The following is a 20,584-nucleotide window of genomic DNA, read 5'->3' on the forward strand; positions in this document are numbered from 1 at the left end:
AGTTAGCACCTCTATCTATCACCATAAAAAAATTATGTTTCTTTTTGTGGTGATAGATCTACTCTCTTAACCACTTTCAGCTCTCACAAATGAGAGCATTCAGGAGCTTGCCTTTTTATACAGTATGTTACAGTTCACAAAAGACAGCAGTTGTTTTTGTTTTGTTTTTACTTCTTACATTTTCTTTACTACACTTTAACTAACTAAAAAGGATAATAACATGATCAAAAACATCATTTAAAAGCCTCTCAGACTCTATGGTAGGCAGCTTGAGACAGTTTCCAGTCATCCCTACCCACAGTATACACACTCTCATTAACTACTCTTATTGAATACAGGCTAGACCTAGTGACTTTTTTTTAAAAAAACTTTTTATTTTATATTGGAGTATAGCTGATTAACAATGCTGTGATAATTTCAGGTGGACAGCAAACAGACTCAGCTATACATGTATACATTCACTTCCCAACTCCCCTCCCATCCAGACTGCCATGTAACACTGGAGCAAAGCTCCCTGTGCTATACAGTAGGACCTTGTTGGTTATTCATTTTAAATACAGCAGTGTTGGTACCACACATTTTGATTACTGTAGCTCTGTAGTAAGTTTTGAAATCAGAAAGTGTGAGACTTCTAAACTTTATTCTTCTTTTTCAAGACTGTTTTGGCCAAGGACTTCGGTCTAGTGGTTAAGAATCCACTGTGCAATGAAGAGGACTTGAGTTTGTCCCTGGCCAGGGAATTAAGATCCCACATACTGAGGAGCAACTAAATTGCAAACCACAAAAGAGAGTCCATGTGTCGTAATGGAAGATCCCACATGACGCAACTAAGACCCAATGCAGTCAAATAAATAAATATGCACGCGTGTGTGTGTGCATGTGTGTGTGTACAGATTTTTTTTTTTCTTTTGGAAAAAACATCCCTGGGATTTTGATACGAACTGCACTGAGTATGTAGATAACTTTGGGGATATTGGTATTTCAATAAGAATTCCAATCAATGAACATGGGATATTTTTCCATTTATCTGTGTCTTAATTTCTTTTAGCAACATTTTAGTTTTCAAGGTACAAATACTTTGTTTCCTTGGGTAAGTCTATTCCTAAGTATTTTATTCATTTGGATACTACCATAAATAAGACTGCCTTCATAACTTCTTTTTAGGACTGGTGATTGTTACTGTATGGAAACACAACTAATTTTTATGTGTTAATTTTCTATCCTGCAACTTTGTTGAATTTGATTATTAGTTCTAAAAGATTTTTTGTGGCATCTTTAGGTTTTCTAAATATAAAATCATGGTGTCTTCAAACAAAGATAATTTTGCTTCTTTTCCAATTTGGGTATCTTTTATTTCTTTTTCATGCCTAACTGTCATGGCTAAAGCTTCCATTACTATGCTGAACAGAAGTGGGGAAAGTAGGCAGTCTCGTTTTGTTCCTGATCTTAGAGGGAAAGCTTTCAGTCTTTTACCACTGAGTATGAAGTTAGTTGTGAACTTTTCTTTAAAACAGTTTAAAACACGGAGGTAGTTTTTTTATTACTAGTTTGGTGAGTGATTTATCATAAAAGGTGCTGAATTCTGTCAAATGCTTTTTCTGTATCAATTAAAATAATCTTATTTTTTCCCCTTCTTTCTGTTAAAGTCCAACCGAATACCATGTAACATGTATGGCTAAGAAATAATTTATATCGGGAGGAGGGAGGAGGGTTCAGGATGGGGAACACATGTATACCTGTGGCGGATTCATTTTGATATTTGGCAAAACTAATACAATTATGTAAAGTTTAAAAATAAAATAAAATTTAAAAAAAAAGGAAATAATTTATATCAATAGCTCCAATTAGAAATTTGAAGAATTTTATCCATCAAAAGAAGGTTCAGATTTGCTCATTATCCCAAAAAGACAAGCAAACTAATCTGAGAAAGACCTTTAACATCCAACACTTAGTAAAAGAAAATACATCAAAGATTTCGATACACTGAGATATTCCATTCCTTCAAGGACTCGGAATAATCAACTCATCAGTATTTTAGCTAAAAAACGTATTACAAGTTCACTACATGAAGCAATACATTTCAAATTCTTAGTTCACATTTCATCAAACCAAGATAAAGTATGAATATGTGCTTTAAACATTAGACATACATTTTTAAAAAATATTAAGAAAAATAACATATGTATGTTTCAACTTGAGTCCTGCAGTGTAATAAGTGACCACAAGATTTTGAAGTAGGTAGTTTTTCTTCCCTAAGCATGCTTTGGCATACATGAGACTTTATTCAAAATATGAACCATTGGAAACATTTCCCCACGATTCTAAATAAGCCTCAGGTATTACCAAAGAAAGATAATAAAATGAACTGAGACTATCATTATGGTTTCTTGCTGATAGATACTGCTCACGAGATTCTCTGTTGAACTGCAGGGCTACCGACTATGAAAGATAGTCAGATGTGCACTGCCAGCATTTTGATATATATCAGAAAGTAATGTAAAACAAATATATAACATTTAAAATTTTGGCAAATTAAAATTTAGAAATGTTTAAAGGTTTTTAACTATAAAGCTAAGGTCTTAAAACTACCCTGTATACAATTATATGAGGTGATAAAACCCCATATTCAGGGCTCATAAAATCTAAATTATGTAGAGAAATGTAAATATTGAAAATTACATTTAAAAAAATAAAGAAAATTTGAAGTCAATATAATACTCTACTAATTGGCCTCTAACAAACTACTTCTACCCAACAGATGTTTTGAAATGATGCATAAATGTATATACATGAACATAACATTTAAAAATGATTTTTAAAGCTTCCACAAAGAAACATGGTGCTAACTAGAAATCACACTAAAAACTGGACAAAAGTAAAGATAAACAAATGATTTTTATAATACACAGTGGAAAAAATTTCAAGAAAAACAATTACTAGTTATATAATAAAAGAAAAAATTAGCAACCAATAATTGCGAGTTTAAGAGTGAAATACAAGGGGAAATATCTGACAGAGCTACTGTGCTACGGCTTTGATTTTCTATTTTCTTCTCCAAAAGTTAAGTTAGAAAAGATTTGTGGTGATGAACAATTTCTCCAAAAAGAAGCTAGGTGAATTAATTTTGGAAGCACTTCTTGAATCAGACCAACCCATGCCCTTACTGAATTTTTAATTTTCTGTTAGTTTAATATTAAAACAAAATTAAAAGACATCTTTCCCCATAGAACGTTAATATGTCAAAAGCTGTACTGTCCAAATGTGTTTCTTAAGCTAGTACACACTACTACTACTACTACTACTACTACTACTACTACTAGTGTTTTAAATCGGGACATGGAGTTTCTATTGTGAACATATAAGAAAAATTAATATTCTTTTTAAAGGCCTTTTTTCTTTTAACCACTCAAGAAATATTTTAATTTTATGGTTAAAGGAAAGTGATAGGTAATACCTGTCATTTTATTTTTTCTAATTACTAACAAGAGATAACTTATTTTATTGTTGTTAGTCTTTCAGTTGTGTCTGACTCTTTGTAACCCCATGGACTGTAACTCGCCAGGCTCCTGTGTCCATGGAATTGCCAGACAAGAATACTGGAGTGGGTAGCCTTTCCCTTTTCCAGGGGATCTTCCTGACCCAGGGATCGAACCAGGTCTCCTGCATTGCAGTCATATTCTTAACCGTCTGAGACACAAGGGAAGTCCTTTTATTTGTTGTAGCAAATTCCTAAATGAAAACTGGGCAAATAGTATCATATATGGCCAGCGGCAACCTACTGCCTTGACCTTCATTCCTAGGGTTTCTTTGTTGCTATGACTCTTGATTAAGTGGCCTTGGGTTTACTTTTTAATTTTCCTAGTCATCAGTAAATTCACTTGTATGACATTACTGCCAAATGAGAATAGTTAAATTACTGTAAATTAATACGGATCATCAAAAAAGCGAAAGCTCCAGAAAAACACCTACTTCTGCTTTATTGCCTATGCCAAGCCTTTGACTGTGGGGATCACAACAAACTGTGTTAAATTCTTCAAGAAATGGGAATACCAGACCACCTGACCTGCCTCCTGATAAATCTGTATGCAGCTCAAGAAGCAACAGTTCGAACAGGACATGCAACAACAGACTGGTTCCAAATTGGGAAAGGAGTACATCAAGGCTGTACACTGTCACCCTGCTTATTTAACTTATAGAAGAGTACATCATGAGAAACACTGGGCTGGATGAAGCACAAGCTGGAATCAAGATTGCTGGGAGAAATATCAATAACCTCAGATATGCAGAGAGTTCCAGAAAAATACTACTTCTGCTTTATATCTACTTCTGACACTACCGGCATGGCAGAAAGCAAAGAACTAAAGAGCCTCTTGATGAAAGTGAAAGAGGAGAGTAAAAAAGTTGGCTTAAAACTCAACATTCAGAAAATTAAGATCATGGCATCTGGTCCCATCACTTCATGGCAAATAGATGGGGAAACAGTGACAGACTATCTTGGGGGGCTCCAAAATCACTGCAGATGGTGACTACAGCCATGAAATTAAAAGACACTTGTTCCTTGGAAGAAAAGTTATGACCAACCTAGAAAGCATATTAAAAAGCAGAGAGATTACTTTGCCAACAAAGGTCCATCTAGTCAAAGCTTTGGTTTTTCCAGTAGTCATGAATGGATGTGAGAGTTGGACCATAAAGGAAAGCTGAGCACCGAAGAATTGATGCTTTTGAATGGTGGTGTTGGAGAAGACTCTTGAGAGTCCCTTGGACTGCAAGGAGATCCAACCAGTCCATCCTAAAGGAAATCAGTCCTGAATATTCATTGGAAGGACTGATGCTAAAGGTGAAACTCTCGAATACTTTGGACACCTGATGCGAAGAACTCACTCATTATAAAAGACCCTGATGCTGGGAAAGATTGAGGGCAGGAGGAGACGGGGACGACAGAGTATGAAATGGTTGATGTCAGAGATGGCATCACTGACTCAGTGGACATGAGTTTGAGTAAGCTCCGCGAGTTGGTGATGGACAGGTAAGCCTGGCATACTGCAGTCCATGGGGTTGCAAAGAGTCAAACATGACTGAGCAACTGAACTGAACTGAAATGAATGTGATGTAGCGTTGTGCCATGAAGAAAACCTTATGTTTATAGACATTTACTTATGTTCATTGAATTTATCTTATTAAATATCATTACCATTTTAAAAAATTGAAATACAGTATTTAATAGCAATCAAAGATACAAAATATTTAGAGTAACTATTAACAAAAAAAAAAACAGAACTTAAAATTTTACACTAAAAACTATACTATAGTGTTGATAGAAATTAAAAATAACAGAAACAAGAGAGAGAATTACGATCATGGGTCATAAGACAAAATGATGTCAAAAGTCAATTGATCTATAGATTTAATGCAGTCGTATCTGACTCTCTGTGATCTCACAGACTATACAGTCCATGGAATTCTTCAGGCCAGAACACTGGAGCGGGTAGCCTTTCCCTTCTCCAGGGGATCTTCCCAACCCAGGGATCAAACCCAGGTCTCCTGCATTGCAGGCAGATTCTTTACCAGCTGAGCTACTAGGAAAGCCCAGATTTAATAAATTTCATTATAAATCCCAGTAAGATCAGTCCTGGGTGTTCACTGGAAGGAATGATGCTAAAGCTGAAACTCCAATACTTGGCCACCTCATGCAAAGCATTGACTCATTGGAAAAGACCCTGATGCTGGGAGGGATTGGGGGCAGGAAGAGAAGGGGACGACAGAGGATGAGATGGCTGGATGGCATCACCAACTCGATGGACATGAGTTTGAGTGAACTCCAGGAGTTGGTGATGGACAGGGAAGCCTGGTGTGCTGCGATTCATGGGGTCGCAAAGAGTCGGACACAACTGAGCGACTGAACTGAATGAACTGAACTGAAGGTTTTTTTTGGTAGAAACTGACAACCTTTCAAAATTTACAAGGAAATGCAAAGGATATAGCATAAACAAAGCTTTTTTTTTTAAGGAAGACTTCCAGTACTTTATTTTAAAGCTACAGAAATCAAGGGTGAGGTATTGGTAAACTGAGGGCCACAAAGACCCATGAACCAGAAGAGTTCAGAAGTGGGTCCACAAATACACAGTAAACTGATTGTCATTTGAGGCTGAAATTTGGTTGGGAAAGGATAGTTTTTTAATAACAAACATTGAAATATTTAATAAAAATGGAGGCAAATTAGATATACATGTGTTAAAAAAACATTTGTCTCTTAATCTCACATCATACATAAGAAATAATGCAAACTAGATCTCAGACTTATACATAAAGGCTAAAAATGAGAGGGGAGATCTTTGCAATAAAGGAGCAGGCCAAGATGGCTTAAATAATAACTCATGCTCTGAATCTAATAAAAAAACCTCAACACAAGACAAAATGAAAATTATAATACAACTTCACTTAAATATATAGATATATATCTACTTGAATTCCGCAAGAGTAAAATATTACAAATATTTCCATTAAAATCAGAAACAACACAGTGTTGTCTTCTACCATGCCTACTATTGAACATCATAGTGTAACTTAATTCATGCAAACAGAGAAGAGAAACGAGTAAGAGATAAAAATATTTGAAAATAAATCTGTCATAACTTCTGGATAATGCAATTAACTATACAAAAATCAAGCAAAGAAACCAAAAAACTATCAGATTTAAGAAAAGTTCACTGAGAAGGTCAAATACAAGAACAGAAAAGTCATTTGTTCTCCTATACACTAGTAATAATTAATTTTGAAAATATAATGAAAGGGACCATTCATAATGGCAAACGAAACTGAAAAGTACGTAAGAACGAATCTAGCAAGGAATGTTCAAGATTCCTTATGATTAGAAACTATAAGATATGAATATAATGCTACTGAAAGACAGGAAAAGAGTGGAGATGGAAATACACAAATTCCTATTACCCTAATCAAAATCCAAAAACAATTAACAGAACTTTACAATTTAATCCTAAAGTATACCTGGAAGATGAAATTTTTACTTTGTATATCTCAATATTATTTGAAAATTTACAAATACCTATTTGTGTCACTTGTCTAATAATTTTTTTCCAGGTCTATGGAGATATAATTGACATAGAATACTCTGTAAATTAAAGGTGCCAACAGGTACAAGAAAAAGATGTTGTTCAACATCAGTCATTATCAAGGAAATGTACATCAAATCTACAATGAGGTTACCACCTCAAACCTCTTAGAACTGCTATGAACAAAAAGACAAGACATAACAGGTGTTTGTGAGGATGTGGATAAAGGGAAACACTGTGCACTGCTGGTAAAGTAAACTGGTAATGTGAGCTATACCTTACATCTTTCTTACACACACACACATACATAAATGTGTCTGTGTTGTATATAAAATGGGATATTATTCAGCCATGAGAAAGGAAGAAATTCTGACATTTTTAACAATATGGATAAATCCTGAGGACATTATACAAAGTGTATACAAAGTGAAGGAATAATTTTTAATTAATAATCATTTTCCTACAGTTGTTGATCAAGTTCCAAATTTATATTTATATAAACTTCCTAATAAGAGAAAGTCTGTAACTACCAGACTAACTACTACCATAGTTATATTTATACTTCTTTATGATGTCTATTTACATATAAATTACATTTATAACACTCAAGTAGTCTAGATTGTTGAGAATATCCATTTTATTTATCAGTTTGAAACAGGAATATAGAAAAAAAACTACCAAATATATCATTTTCATATTTAGGAATTTCAATAGCATCCTCAGACTTAGTGAAATAATTGACCTTAGAGGGATGTAAAACCAAAATTCAGTGAAATAATTAAGAGTACTGCCTGCTTTATATGGCACTGCAGGACTGTATCCTGCAGGTCTGCAAGCTGAAACCAATGTAAAGCAATCTTGACAACTGGATCTGTAACTTACAAGAATTTTATAAAAAACATTTAATACTCTCTTATTACTGTCAGAAAAATATAGGTAGGAAAATGAAAAATGATAAAATTAACATTTATTTAATATACTGTACCATAAAACATCAGAGTCATTGAGAATTAACTGATCAGGAGTAGTCTGAATGGACCTGCCTTATTCTCATCATTTGAAGTATCAAGCAAGCGTCTTTAGGGCTTCCCACGTAGCGCTAGTGGTAAAGAATGTGCCCTCCAATGAAAGAGACATAAGAGACTTGGATTCAGTTCCTGGGTTGGGAAAATCCCCTGCAGGAGGGCATGGCAACCCACTCCAGTATTCTTGCCTGGAGAATGCCATGGTCAGAGGAGCCTGGTGGGCTAAAGTCCATGGGGTGGCAAAGAGTTGGACACAGCTGAAGCGACTGAGCATGCGTGCATGCAAGCATCTTGTATATTCCTTGGTAAATTAATTCTAAGTCTGGATCAGCTTCCAAGGTTGTGTCCTTGGTACTTCTAATGTGGTGAATTATCTCCTAGAGTTCCTCTAATGTGAAGATTTTGGCAGCATCACTTCCTCTGGCATATCTTCAGCCTTTTCATCACAACCATTTTCCTCATTTATGTTGAAAAGCCTACCTTACTGAAGTGCCTCTAGCTACACGTCTGTGCATGCTCAGTCATGCCTGACTCTGCAATCCCATGGACTGTAACAGCCCGCCAGGCTCCTCTGTCCATGGGATTTCCCCGGCAGGATTTAGAGTCTCTCCAAAAGTGGCAGCATCAGCATGCCCACAGTCACCAACTTCTCCACAATTCCAGTTACATTCTACCTGAATTTCATTTCTAGTGTTATCACTTTTCATTTCCTTCCTGCATTTTTATCTTTGTTGATCAAATTCTTTTTTAAATCATTCATTTTGGTAAAATGTCAAGTGGGCTTCTCACTGGTAAACAAGGAGGGATCACTACTGCATGCTTTGCAGTCTGTACACAAGCTGAGCAACACACAGTGACCAACTGCTAAAAATAACTTTGAAAGAAGTGACATGACATACGCATATTTGTTATATATATAGTGAGTTGAGGACTGGAGAGTTAGTGATGAAACAGTATGCAATTACTAAGTCAATGTACCATGATAACTGAAATATAAACCTATTGTGAGGAGACTGGTGTTATTTAACTAAACTGTGGTGACTGAAATTCAAATCCCAAAGCCATGTAAAGCAAAGAACTACCTCCATAAACGCTATTATTATACGGTATAACATTGTGTGTGTGCTCAGTCACTCAGTCGTGTCCAACTATTTGTGGCCCCACAGACTGAAGTCTGCCAAGTTCCTCTGTCCAGGCAAGAATACTGGATTGGGTTGCCATTACCAACTTCAGGGGATCTTCCTGACCCCAGGGACCAAACCTGTGTCTCCTATGTCTTCTGCATTGCAGGTGGATTCTTTATCTGCCGAGCCACTAGGGAAGACTTGGTTTAACATGAACAAATGAAAAATTTACCATAAACTCTTCAACCTTTGCCTCCATTACCAAATGACATAAATCTAAATAAAAGAATCAAGCAAGTTCTACAGGTATTATTAGTCCTTGACTTTTACATATTGGGTTTTCACAACAACAAACTTTTGAACACAGTAAATTCATATCTATAATCATCCTTCGTAAATGGGATTTGGATTTTAGAATGGAGATTTCAGACTCTCATATGGTGGCACTGTCTGCTGGAAAACAGTACTGCTTCAGCTGTGTTTACACCCTACTACAGTAGAGTTTATTTTTGCAATTACGTGAATTTACTACATTTTGACCTGATACAAAAAGTTCTGGAAAACAAAATCAGCAATGGTGGTGAAAAAAGCAGAGTAGTAGTAAGAAAGACAAGGTCTGACAAATTTAATTCCACTGAGACAAGCAAACTCTTTTAGCATCAGATAGTCACTGAATTAAGCCAGTTTTTTTTACTGTCAGTACAAACAATCAAAAAAAAAAACAGGGCAAGATCCACACAAATTGCAAAAATATTTTTAAACTTATTATATAATCAGAAATTGCATTATATTTTTAATTCTGCCAGTAGAACCCCTTACATAATAATATTTTAGACTACTATCTGAATTTTGCATTACAACAGAAAAATAGAGAACATTTTTACATCTATTAATATTCATTAGAAGTTCTATGCTGATAAACTGAATAAACCATTTGTATTAGTAGTAAAGAAATTTGAAGATCAGAAGAAAGCATGCTCACAATTTTTAAGTCATAGAATGACCAAAAAAATATCCTTTGGCTCATTAGTATCCCTCTTTGTAGGAAGTCAAAATATTGTAGTATATAATCTTACTTTCTCTTCAACGTGATTAGCACTCTCTATTTGACAAAAGAAATATTTGAGAAACAGACAAGACAGAATTAGAACTCAAGTTTCTGAATTTTGTTACTTCATTACTTCTTCCAAAACATTTTAGACAGGAAATTCTAAGTTAATAATAAAGGGTAGATGCGAATGCTTGATTTGGTATTTAACATATTCTACAATATATATTTTTAGCATATCACTACTTGTCATTTATTCAAAAGTCAAAATGATCTAATTATTTTACCTACCCCAACAATCCGTTTCATAGCATCCAATTTAGCAGAATCTTTGTTGCTCTCTAACATTTGCTTTAGATCTTCATTTCTACACACAAAAAAGAAAAATTGCATATTTAGATTTTATATGGCACAGGCATTAAAACATGTAATTTTAATAACATGATGTACATTACTACCAAATTATTTTCTTACTTGTAATTAAGTACATGTTTCTCATCTAACCCTACAAAATAATATCAAAGTGGTTAAATGGAATAGAACACTACCCTAACAAAGACATCTACAAGTTAAGTACAAATAAAAGTAGGAAAATCAGAACAAGACTCATGAAGTATGTCAATGTCAACATCTTGGCTGTGATGTTGTACTATAGTTTACCATTGAAGGAAACTGGGTAAAGGGTACACAGAATCGCTCTGTATTACTTTTTATACCTGTATATGAATCTACAATTATTTCAAAATCAGAAATTTAATTATGAAAAAGTTATATAACAATTATAACTCATTTATAAGATGACACACCAATTTTTTTAAATGGTCAAAAAAACCTAAACAGGCATTTCACACACACACACAAAAAGATTAGGAATACTGTTAAATACTTAAGGTCATTAACTATCAAAAATGCAAATTTAATGAGAAACCATTACACATCCATGAGAATAGATGAAATTAAGACAATGACAATAACAAATATTGCCAAGGCTATGGAGCAACTAGAACTCTCATACACTGCTGGTAGGAATGTAAAAGAATACAATCACTTTGGAAAATTGGGAGTTCCTTCCAAATTTAAACATAAACCTACTATGTGATCCAGTCATTCTACTTTCAGAGAAAGAAAAACATTCTACAGAATAACTTAAAGAATATTCACAGCAGCTTTATCCATAGCAAAAAACCAGAAACAATCTAAATGTCCATCAGCAAAATGGGATTTAGCCATACACTGGAATATTACTCACAAAGGAAAAAGAACCAACCACTGATACATGCAATAATATGGATGAAGTCTCAAAATTATTATGTGACTGAAAGACACCTGACACAAAAGACGATTATTGAATTAATTTAAAGTTCTAGAAAATGCAGTCTGTAGGGACAGAAGCAAGGTAGTGGATTCATAGGTAGAAGGAGAAATGGACAAAGGGACATTAGAAATTTCTTCCATAAGAAGATGGAAATGTTGTGTATCTTCTTAACTGTGGTAGTGATTTCACAGGTGTATACATCTGTCAAAAACCCATCTGCTGCTACTGCTGCTAAGTCGCGTCAGTCGTGTCCAACTCTGTGCGACCCCAAAGACAGAAACCCAGCAGGCTCCTCTGTTCCCAGGATTCTCCAGGCAAGAACACTGGAGTGGGCTGCCATTTCCTTCTCCAATGCATGAAAGCGAGAAGTAAAAGTGAACTCGCTTAGTCGTGTCTGACTCTTAGCAGCCCCATGGACTATAGCCTACCAGGCTCCTCCGTCCATGGGATTTTCCAGGCAAGAGTACTGGAGTGGGGTGCCATTGCCTTCTCCGAAAACCCATCTAATTGTAATCTAAAATTGGGTAATTTGGTGTATGAGAATTATACCTCCATTAAAACGATATTAAAAAGTTTTTGTAGTATTTTATTCACATGTGTGAATAAGATATAAATACTCCAAAAGATTAAAAGACATCTATCTGTTTCTGAGAAATACATTAGTAAGGATCTGATAAGCCACCATTATACATACTCTGAAATTAAGAGTATCACACTTAAGTCTCAAGCTTACTCAAGAATTTAAATCACTGAATCTTATTTTAGGACAGCACTGAAAAATCCTCTTAAATGACTATAAAGATTGTAGTATTACAAACTATAACTAATCACTTTGTACTCGTTATCAGTTTATGATTAGCAATTTTTAATAGTTTCTACAACAAACTCTCCAGAAAAGAGATTTTAAAAATTTACTCCACACAGCTTCATGCAATACGGTTCAAGGTGCTCGCATGCATGTGTGGACCCAAACAGAGCTTCTGAGATCAGAAGCTCTCTGATCTCAGCTTAAGCTTAAAAGTAGGTGAGAAGAGCTTCCTTAACTCCTCTAAATAGACATCCTTGACAAAAGTACTTTACATTTTACAAATTTAGGCCTAATACAGGCAGTAAGCACATACCAAGAATAAAAGATTGATCATGTGTTATTATGGGCTGAGTTGTGTCCCTTCCAAAATTCCTATGTTAAAATCCTAACCCTCAATACCACAGAATATGAATGTATTTGAAGAATCAATGAAGAGGTTAATTAAATTAAAATAGGTCAACATGGGTGGGCCCTCATCCAATATAAGTGATTTTTTATAGGAAGAGCAGGTTAGGACTGATTCACAAAGCCCAAAAGATGACCATGTGAGGGCACAGCAAGTAGGTGGCCGTCTGCAAGCTGGGGAGAGAGGCTTCAGCGGAAACCAAATCTGCCAAAACTGTGATTTGCAATTTCTAGCCTCCAGGATCTGGGGAAATAAATGTGTGATTAGGCCACTGAGTCTGTAGTATTTTGTTATGGCAGTCCTAGCAAACTAATACTGGAGTTAAATGTTGCTATGCTATGCTAAGTCACTTCAGTCGTGTCCAATTCTGTGCGACCCCACAGACGGCAGCCCACCAGGCTCCTGCGTCCCTGGGATTCTCCAAGCAAGAACACTGGAGTGGGCTGCCATTTCCTTCTCCAATGCATGAAAGTGAAAAGTCAAAGTGAAGTTGCTCAGTTGTGTCCGACTCTTAGCGACCCCATGGATTGCAGCCTACCAGGCTCCTCCGTCCATGGGATTTTCCAGACAAGAGTACTGGAGTGGGGTGCCATTGCCTTCTCCGGAGTTAAATGTTACAAACTGTCATTGCAGGAAAAATAAATAAAGGCAATGAGATTTATTATGAAAAAGTTACTCTTCCTTTCCAAGCAGCTCATAAAATTAAATACAATGGTGACCACTAGCAAGACACAATAAATAATCACAATAACTACTTTTCTCTAATTAAAAATATAGCTAGAAAACATACAAATAGTAAGAAAGTGACATATAAGAACTACATCTGAGGATATATAACAACCAAATATAAAATACTCCAATTGCTCACTGCAATGAACTCAGAATTCCTTCTTAAAACTCCCTGTTCTTTCACACTGCACTGTTAACTGAAAAGGAACAAAAATTCCTTTTGTTGAAATTTTTTGCGGCAGGACCCACAAATCAGGTTTTTTCCCCCTTCTACTTTTTGCTATTTTCCTATTTTACTTACTGACCATGTAGGCTTTTATATTTTTTTAAAAAACCTAAAAGAAACCTTTAAACACTTTTTGTAAATAAGAACTTGAAAAAAGGTAAAGTAATTAGATAAGTAAACAGAAAGAGTGACCACACACGTACATGTCAAAAAAAAAAATTTCATTTTCTCATGTCTGATCCCTTTTTTCCCCAAGAGTATTCTACCAATCTTCTCTACAAGTGTTATCTGGAGAGAAAAATGAGCAATGAAGAATAATGAAGTGTCAATTTTCAGGACATTCCAACCTCCAACTCCAGGTGTAATCTTATTCACGGCCTAATGAAAACTTGGTTTGTTCCTTATGCTACAGTTCCGTTCCCAAACACCTTCATGTCCTGACCCGCTCTCTTAAATTAAAAATAAGAAAACAGGGACCCGATATTAAAGTCAAAGGTTTTGCTCTTCATGGTTAACAGAAAAAAGATGGTCTTCAATAACAAATATAAATATCTTCAGTGTTAACATGGGGAGAAAGCTAATAACTTTGAGGTTCAGAGAAAAGAAACAAGAAAACTCCTAGGCACTGCTTCAACCTGATGTAATATTCAACTTCTCAGATATGTCATAAAGACCCATTGAAAATTCTGATATAAATCACATATCTCTACCCAAATTCTTCTTTGCTTGTCACCAAAACAGTAAAGATATGGGAAAGTTAATACCAAAACACCTCGTTTACTCTCAAGATATGTTCACTTGTACTGAGCCATTTTAGGTCTACCTCCTTCACTATATAGATTCAAATATGGTCAATTAACATGTATTACTATATTAATCTTAAGAATTTAGTTTTATAGTTTTGAAAAATCTAAATAAGGAACAAAAAGAAATTCTTTGTGTGAAACATCAAGAGTTGATTCAAAACAATGCTGAATTAGCAATATTTTCATTGATTGTACCAAAAACCAATCCAAATACTGCTTTTTTAATTTACCTAGTTCTTCATTTATCTACTTACCTGTAGCTTTTCAGCTTTTGAGTATTAAAATACAACTTTATTTTTACATAAGTGACATCTTGTGGTGTTAAGTGGTATAACTTTTCCTTTCATGTTCAAAATATGCTTGTTTTTATAGTTTTAAGAACTGAAGAAAAATAACTGGAAAGTTAAAGAAAATCTTACTGGTACCAAGTCTTACTGGTACCAAGAAGTCACTTTTACTTCAGCACTGTGTAAAGCAGCAACTATTCAAAAAGCAAATTTTGAACAATTACCCTTTCAGAACTTAAGAAGTAGTAAAGCTTTTACAGTGTATAAATTACCTCTTTTTTAAAAATCTGCAATCCATAACTCATTAAAACCTCCTACTCCTTTGAATGACTGTGTAGATTAAGGGGAAAACTAACACTGCAGCACTGCACACTGTCTCAGCGCTTCTCCTGATCTGTTCTGAGGAGGACTCGTCCAAGAACCATTACCAGCGCACAAATTCTTGCCATTAATCCATAGGAGATATAAACAGAATCTGAGAGACTATACTTAGGGCACTTCAACAGTGTAGTTATATATGTTTGAATGTAACAGAAAACTAGGGCTAGCATTTTGCATGCTTTTTCCAGAAATTCATTTTTTATTGTATTTTACAGAAGTATCTATCCATAATGGATTGGAAATTTAAAAGAAAAAAAAGGGCCCTTCACCAGTTTGAGAGCACTGTACTACATAATTACTTCCTTTTCTCTCAAAAGAATCACAAAAATTTGGGTACTATAGAAAGTAACACTTGAATTTTAAATCCAGGAATGATGGATTGGGAAAAGTGATGAAAAGTGATTTCCCATCGGCAGTAAAGTACATCCTCAAAAGGACGCATCAAAAATCTTTGAAGGGGGAGGACTGAAACTTTCTCAGTTCAGTTCAGTTCACTCAGTCGTGTCCAACTCTTTGCGACCCCATGAACCGCAGTATGCCAGGCCTCCCTGTCCATCACCAACATCCAGAGTCCACCCAACCCCATGTCCATTGAGTTGGTGATGCCATCCAACCACCTTATCCTCTGTCATCCCCTTCTCCCCCTGCCCTCAATCTTTCCCAGCATCAGGGTCTTTTCAAATGAGTCAACTCTTAGCATCAGGTGGCCAAAGTATTGGATTTTCAGCTTTAACATCAGTCCTTCCAATGAACACCCAGGACTCATCTCCTTTAGGATGAACTGGTTGGATCTCCTTGCAGTCCACAGGAGTCTCAAAAGTCTTCTCCAACACCACAGTTCAAAAGCATCAATTCTTCGGCGCTCAGCCTTCTTCACAGTCCAACTCTCACATCCATACATGACCACTGGAAAAACCACAGCCTTGACTAGATAGAGCTTTGTTAGCAAAGTAATATCTCTGCTTTTGAATATGCTATCTAGGTTGGTCATAACTTTCCATCCAAGGTGTAAGGGTCTTTTAATTTCATGGCTGCAGTCACCATGTGCAGTGATTTTGGAGCCCAGAAAAATAAAGTCAGCCACTGTTTCCACTCTTTCCCCATCTATTTGTTATGAAGTGATAGGAACAGATGTCATGATCTTAGTTTTCTGGATGTTGAGCTTTACACCAACTTTTTCACTCTCCTCTTTCACTTTCATCAGGAGGCTCCTTAGTTCTTCTTTACTTTCTGCCATAAGGGTGGTGTCATCTGCATATCTGAGGTTATTGATATTTCTCCTGGCAATCTTGATTCTCGGTGGCGGCTGAGAGGAGCTACCCCAGGCCTGAGGCCGGGGGCGGCGGCAGAGAGGAGCTACCCCACGTCCAAGCTCAGAGGCGGCAGCCGAGAGAAGCTACCCCACGTCTGACGTAAGGAGCAGTGGCTCCGCTTTGCTGGAACAGCCAAAAGGAGCTACCTCACGTCCAAGGGAAGAGAAACCCAAGTAAGAGGTAGGCACTGAGAGAGGGCATCAGAGGGCACACAGACTGAAACCACAATCACAGACAACAGGCCAATCTGATCACACGGACCACAGCCTTGTCTAACTCAGTGAAACTAAGCCACGCCATGTGGGGCCACCCAAGACGGACGGGTCATGGTGGAGAGGTCTGACAGAATGTGGTCCACTGGAGAAGGGAATGGCAAACCACTTCAGTATTCTTGCCTTGAGAACTCTGCGAACAGTATGAAACTTTCTCAAGCCTCACCAAAATATTCTAAATCGTGGGCACCTCTTCACGCTTTGACAACTACTCAAGTAAAAGATGCTTCAACTCCAAAAGGTCCACTGTATACACGAATGCTGCTCCTCAGTCGCCCACGTGTGTCCGATTCTTTGTGACCCCATGGACTGCAGCCACCAGGCTCCTCTGTCCTTGGGGCTCTCCAGGCAAGAACACCGGAGTGGGCTGCCAATTCCTTCTCCATATACATGAATAGGCATGTAGAATATGTAGGGAAAAAAAGGCTGGGAACAAGAGTCAAAATTTACTTGCATAGGTATGAATAGGTATGCAGAAAAAAAGAGGCTGGAAACAAGAGCCAAAATTCACTTTTTTCTAGCACTGTGCAGCTAAAGGCACTGCACTTCATAATGAGTTTCAGTGCACAAGGTGAAACCTCATAACTCTCCTTGGATGACACTCAAAACTTTATGTGGTTTTGGGCACAAAGTATTAATTAATAAACACAAAAGTGAGTAAAACCAGAAAGTTCCAACTACCGAATCATCCATTTCTTAACTCTCCAAAGGGAGAAACCATAAATTATCCAACTAAATATGAACTTTTTCTACTATACTCTCCACAAAACTAAAAAAGAATAGTCTACAATTGCTATCACAACACCCTCAGTCCTTGGTAATCTTCGTTTTCTCTCTGCTCTTCTATAAAAATTTCTTTCACAAAAGTAACAAATAACCTCCTTCTTTAAAAATCCAATGCAAAAAATCTCACAAATACTTTTAGATGATTTGATATTTGATATAACTGACTACTTCTCTTCTATCTCTAAAATCCTTCTTCCCTTAGATTCTGTAATTCTCCATTCTCATTTGGTTCTAATCTGCATTTGTGACACACCAATGAACAAAAATGATGAAAATCCCTGCCCTTGTAGAGTTTTCATTTTAATAAGTAAAAGAGACAACAAACAAACATAATAAAAGAATAAATTTTAAAATCATGGGATGATATGAGGGAAAAACAGAGCAAAGGCAGAGAGAATGCAGAAGGGAAAGGAAGAGGCAGTTTTAAACAGGGTGGTCAGAATAGGTTAAATAAGGAAATATCTGAACAAACATTTGCCAAGTGAGGGAGTCAGTCGTACTGATACTGGAGGGGAGGGACAGAGAAAGAGCACTCTAGGCAGAGACTCTAGGCAGAGCAGAGGAAGGAAGGCAAATAATACTAAAGGCAAATAATTCACCCTGAATGAAGTTAGGAACCACAGGAGGGTGATGAATACAGAAGTCATAGTCTAATACACAAACAGAATCATTCTGGCTGTTATGTTTAGAAGACACTGTAGGCACTTCCAGATCTGCCCGTGGTGCTCTTACTTGTAAGACACTAAACCTGCCACAGAAAATGACTATAAAAACTGGGAAAAACAAGGTAACTTTCTCAAGTCATCCAGGCAGAACTTAAGGGGCCAAGATCATGGAAGGAATGGAAGCACATAAAGTGGGCTCTTTATTCACATCAGCTTTTTCCCCGACTGCATTTCTCAAATCACTATCTGGGAGAATAGAATCCAAGGATAAAAATGACAGTTTTAAAAGACTAAAGAGACAAAGGTTAATGTTTGTGGCTACCAAAGGAACTGGAACTTGAAGGGTGAAACTACAGGGGAGGGAACCAGTGAAAAGGCACAAAAAATCTGTGCAAAGTCCCTTCAGTAGTTGACCACGTTTTCAGAGTAAGAATGTGGGAAATCCAGCAGAAAACAACAGTGGCTGGGAGGTTACAGATTAATACCTGAGCAGAGTTCAGCAACCACACACTGCAGGGAAGAGTAGCTGGAAACCAAGTCTCTCAAGGAGACGTGGTGGTGGTCTGGTTCCTCAGTCGTGTCTGACTCTCTTGTGATCCCATGAACTGTATGCCCGCCAGGCTCCTCTGTCCATGGGATTTCCCAGGCAAAAATACTGGAATGGGGTGCCATTTCCTTCTCCAGGGAGGTGTTGGTAAATACCCTGGCCTTTCTTTCAGTTAAGACCACAGGAGGGGCACAATTGAAAAGTAAGGATACTTCTTAGGAGTATAAGAAAAATTGAAATAGACAAAACCTATTTAAAAGCCTAAAACTGAACTTAAACAAGACCAAAGTGCTCTGCTAGCACTGTACTCGGAGAAGGCAATGGCACCCCACTCCAGTACTCTTGCCTGGAAAATCCCATGGGAGGAGGAGCCTAGTAGGCTGCAGTCCATGGGGTCGCTAAGAGTCGGACATGACTGAGCGACTTCACTTTCACGCACTGGAAAAGGATGGCAACCCACTCCAGTGTTCTTGCCTGGAGAATCCCAGGGATGGGGGAGCCTGATGGGCTGCCGTCTATGGGGTCGCACAGGGTGGGACACGACTGAAGGGACTTAGCAGCAGCAGCAGCACTATACTGTCAGAAAGAACAAAAAACAAAACACACAATCCTCTTTGGAAGACATCATTCAGAGATTCATCTATGTTCCTGATTACCCAGCATCTGATCAAAACTTAAGAGACACACTAAAAACAGGAACAAATGACAGGAAAGAGAGAGGAAGGGTGGAAGGAAAGAGGGAAGGAGAGAAGGCAGAGAAAAGACAAAAAGGAATAGAAAGAGATCCAGGGTAACTCACAAACTAGTTACTAAACAGGGATTTTTAAACCACTACAATTAATATGGCAGGAAAATACAGGAAAAGATGGATAAAAGAGACAAAATAATAGAGAATGTCAATAAAGTAGTAAAATCTATACAAAATAATCAAATGAACATTCAGAAATTAAAAGTATAGTTTATGAAATGAAGAACTCACTAGATAGGTTTAAGAGCAGACTGAAAATAGCAGAAGATAACAGGACTACTGAAAGTGAAGGCAGGTCAAGAGGAGATACGCAATCTGAAGCCCCAAAAAATACAAGAATGGAAAACACTGAATAGCACATCAGAGACATGTATTAATATAATCAGAATATCTACCATACCTAAAAAGAGGGCGGAGAGACAAGTGAAAAATGAAAGCTGCTCAGTCGTGTCCGACTCCTTGTGACTCCATGGACTCTATAGAATTCTCCAGGCCAGAATACTGGAGTGGGTAGCCTTTCCCTTCTCCAAGGGCTCTCCCCAACCCAGGGACTGAACGCAGGTCTCTCGCATTGCAGGCGGATTCTTTACCAGCTGAGCCACAGGGAAGCCCAAGAACACAAAAGTGGGTAGCCTATCCCTTCTCCAGCAGATCTTCCAGACTCAGATTCTTTACCAACTGAGCTATCAGGGAAACCCCAAAAAGAATGGGACAAAAGCAATATTTCAAAGGCTAATGGCTAAGAATTTTTCTAAACTGATGAAAGACGTAAACGTACTATATATTTTAAAATCTTAAAAAAAAAAGGAAAAACATAAAGCCATACACATGGAGACAGACAGACACACACACACACACACACACGCACGCACGCACGCACGCACACACACGGTCTAGAATAGTCAAACAGCTGAAAATCAAAAGATAATGAGAAAAATCTTTAATACATACATACAAAAAAAAAAAAAAGACATTTCCTTAAGGAAAGGGTCAACAAAACTTTTCAATAAAGGGCCCAATATTTTACG

General features: G+C 36.9%; 1 protein-coding gene across 2 annotated transcripts in view; it reads right to left on the bottom strand.

Annotated features, from left to right (window-relative positions):
- Window positions 1-20,584, bottom strand: part of AP3B1 (adaptor related protein complex 3 subunit beta 1) — a 235,741-nt gene that overhangs the window by 196,071 nt on the left and 19,086 nt on the right. For both annotated transcript variants that reach the window (XM_070377253.1, XM_005899718.3), the window contains exon 2: window positions 10,559-10,634. In XM_070377253.1, the coding sequence (XP_070233354.1) occupies window positions 10,559-10,634 (76 nt within the window). The remainder of the gene's footprint in view (window positions 1-10,558; window positions 10,635-20,584) is intronic.

Source organism: Bos mutus, chromosome 10 (genome assembly GCF_027580195.1).
Source record: "Bos mutus isolate GX-2022 chromosome 10, NWIPB_WYAK_1.1, whole genome shotgun sequence".
Classification (NCBI taxonomy): domain Eukaryota; kingdom Metazoa; phylum Chordata; class Mammalia; order Artiodactyla; family Bovidae; genus Bos; species Bos mutus.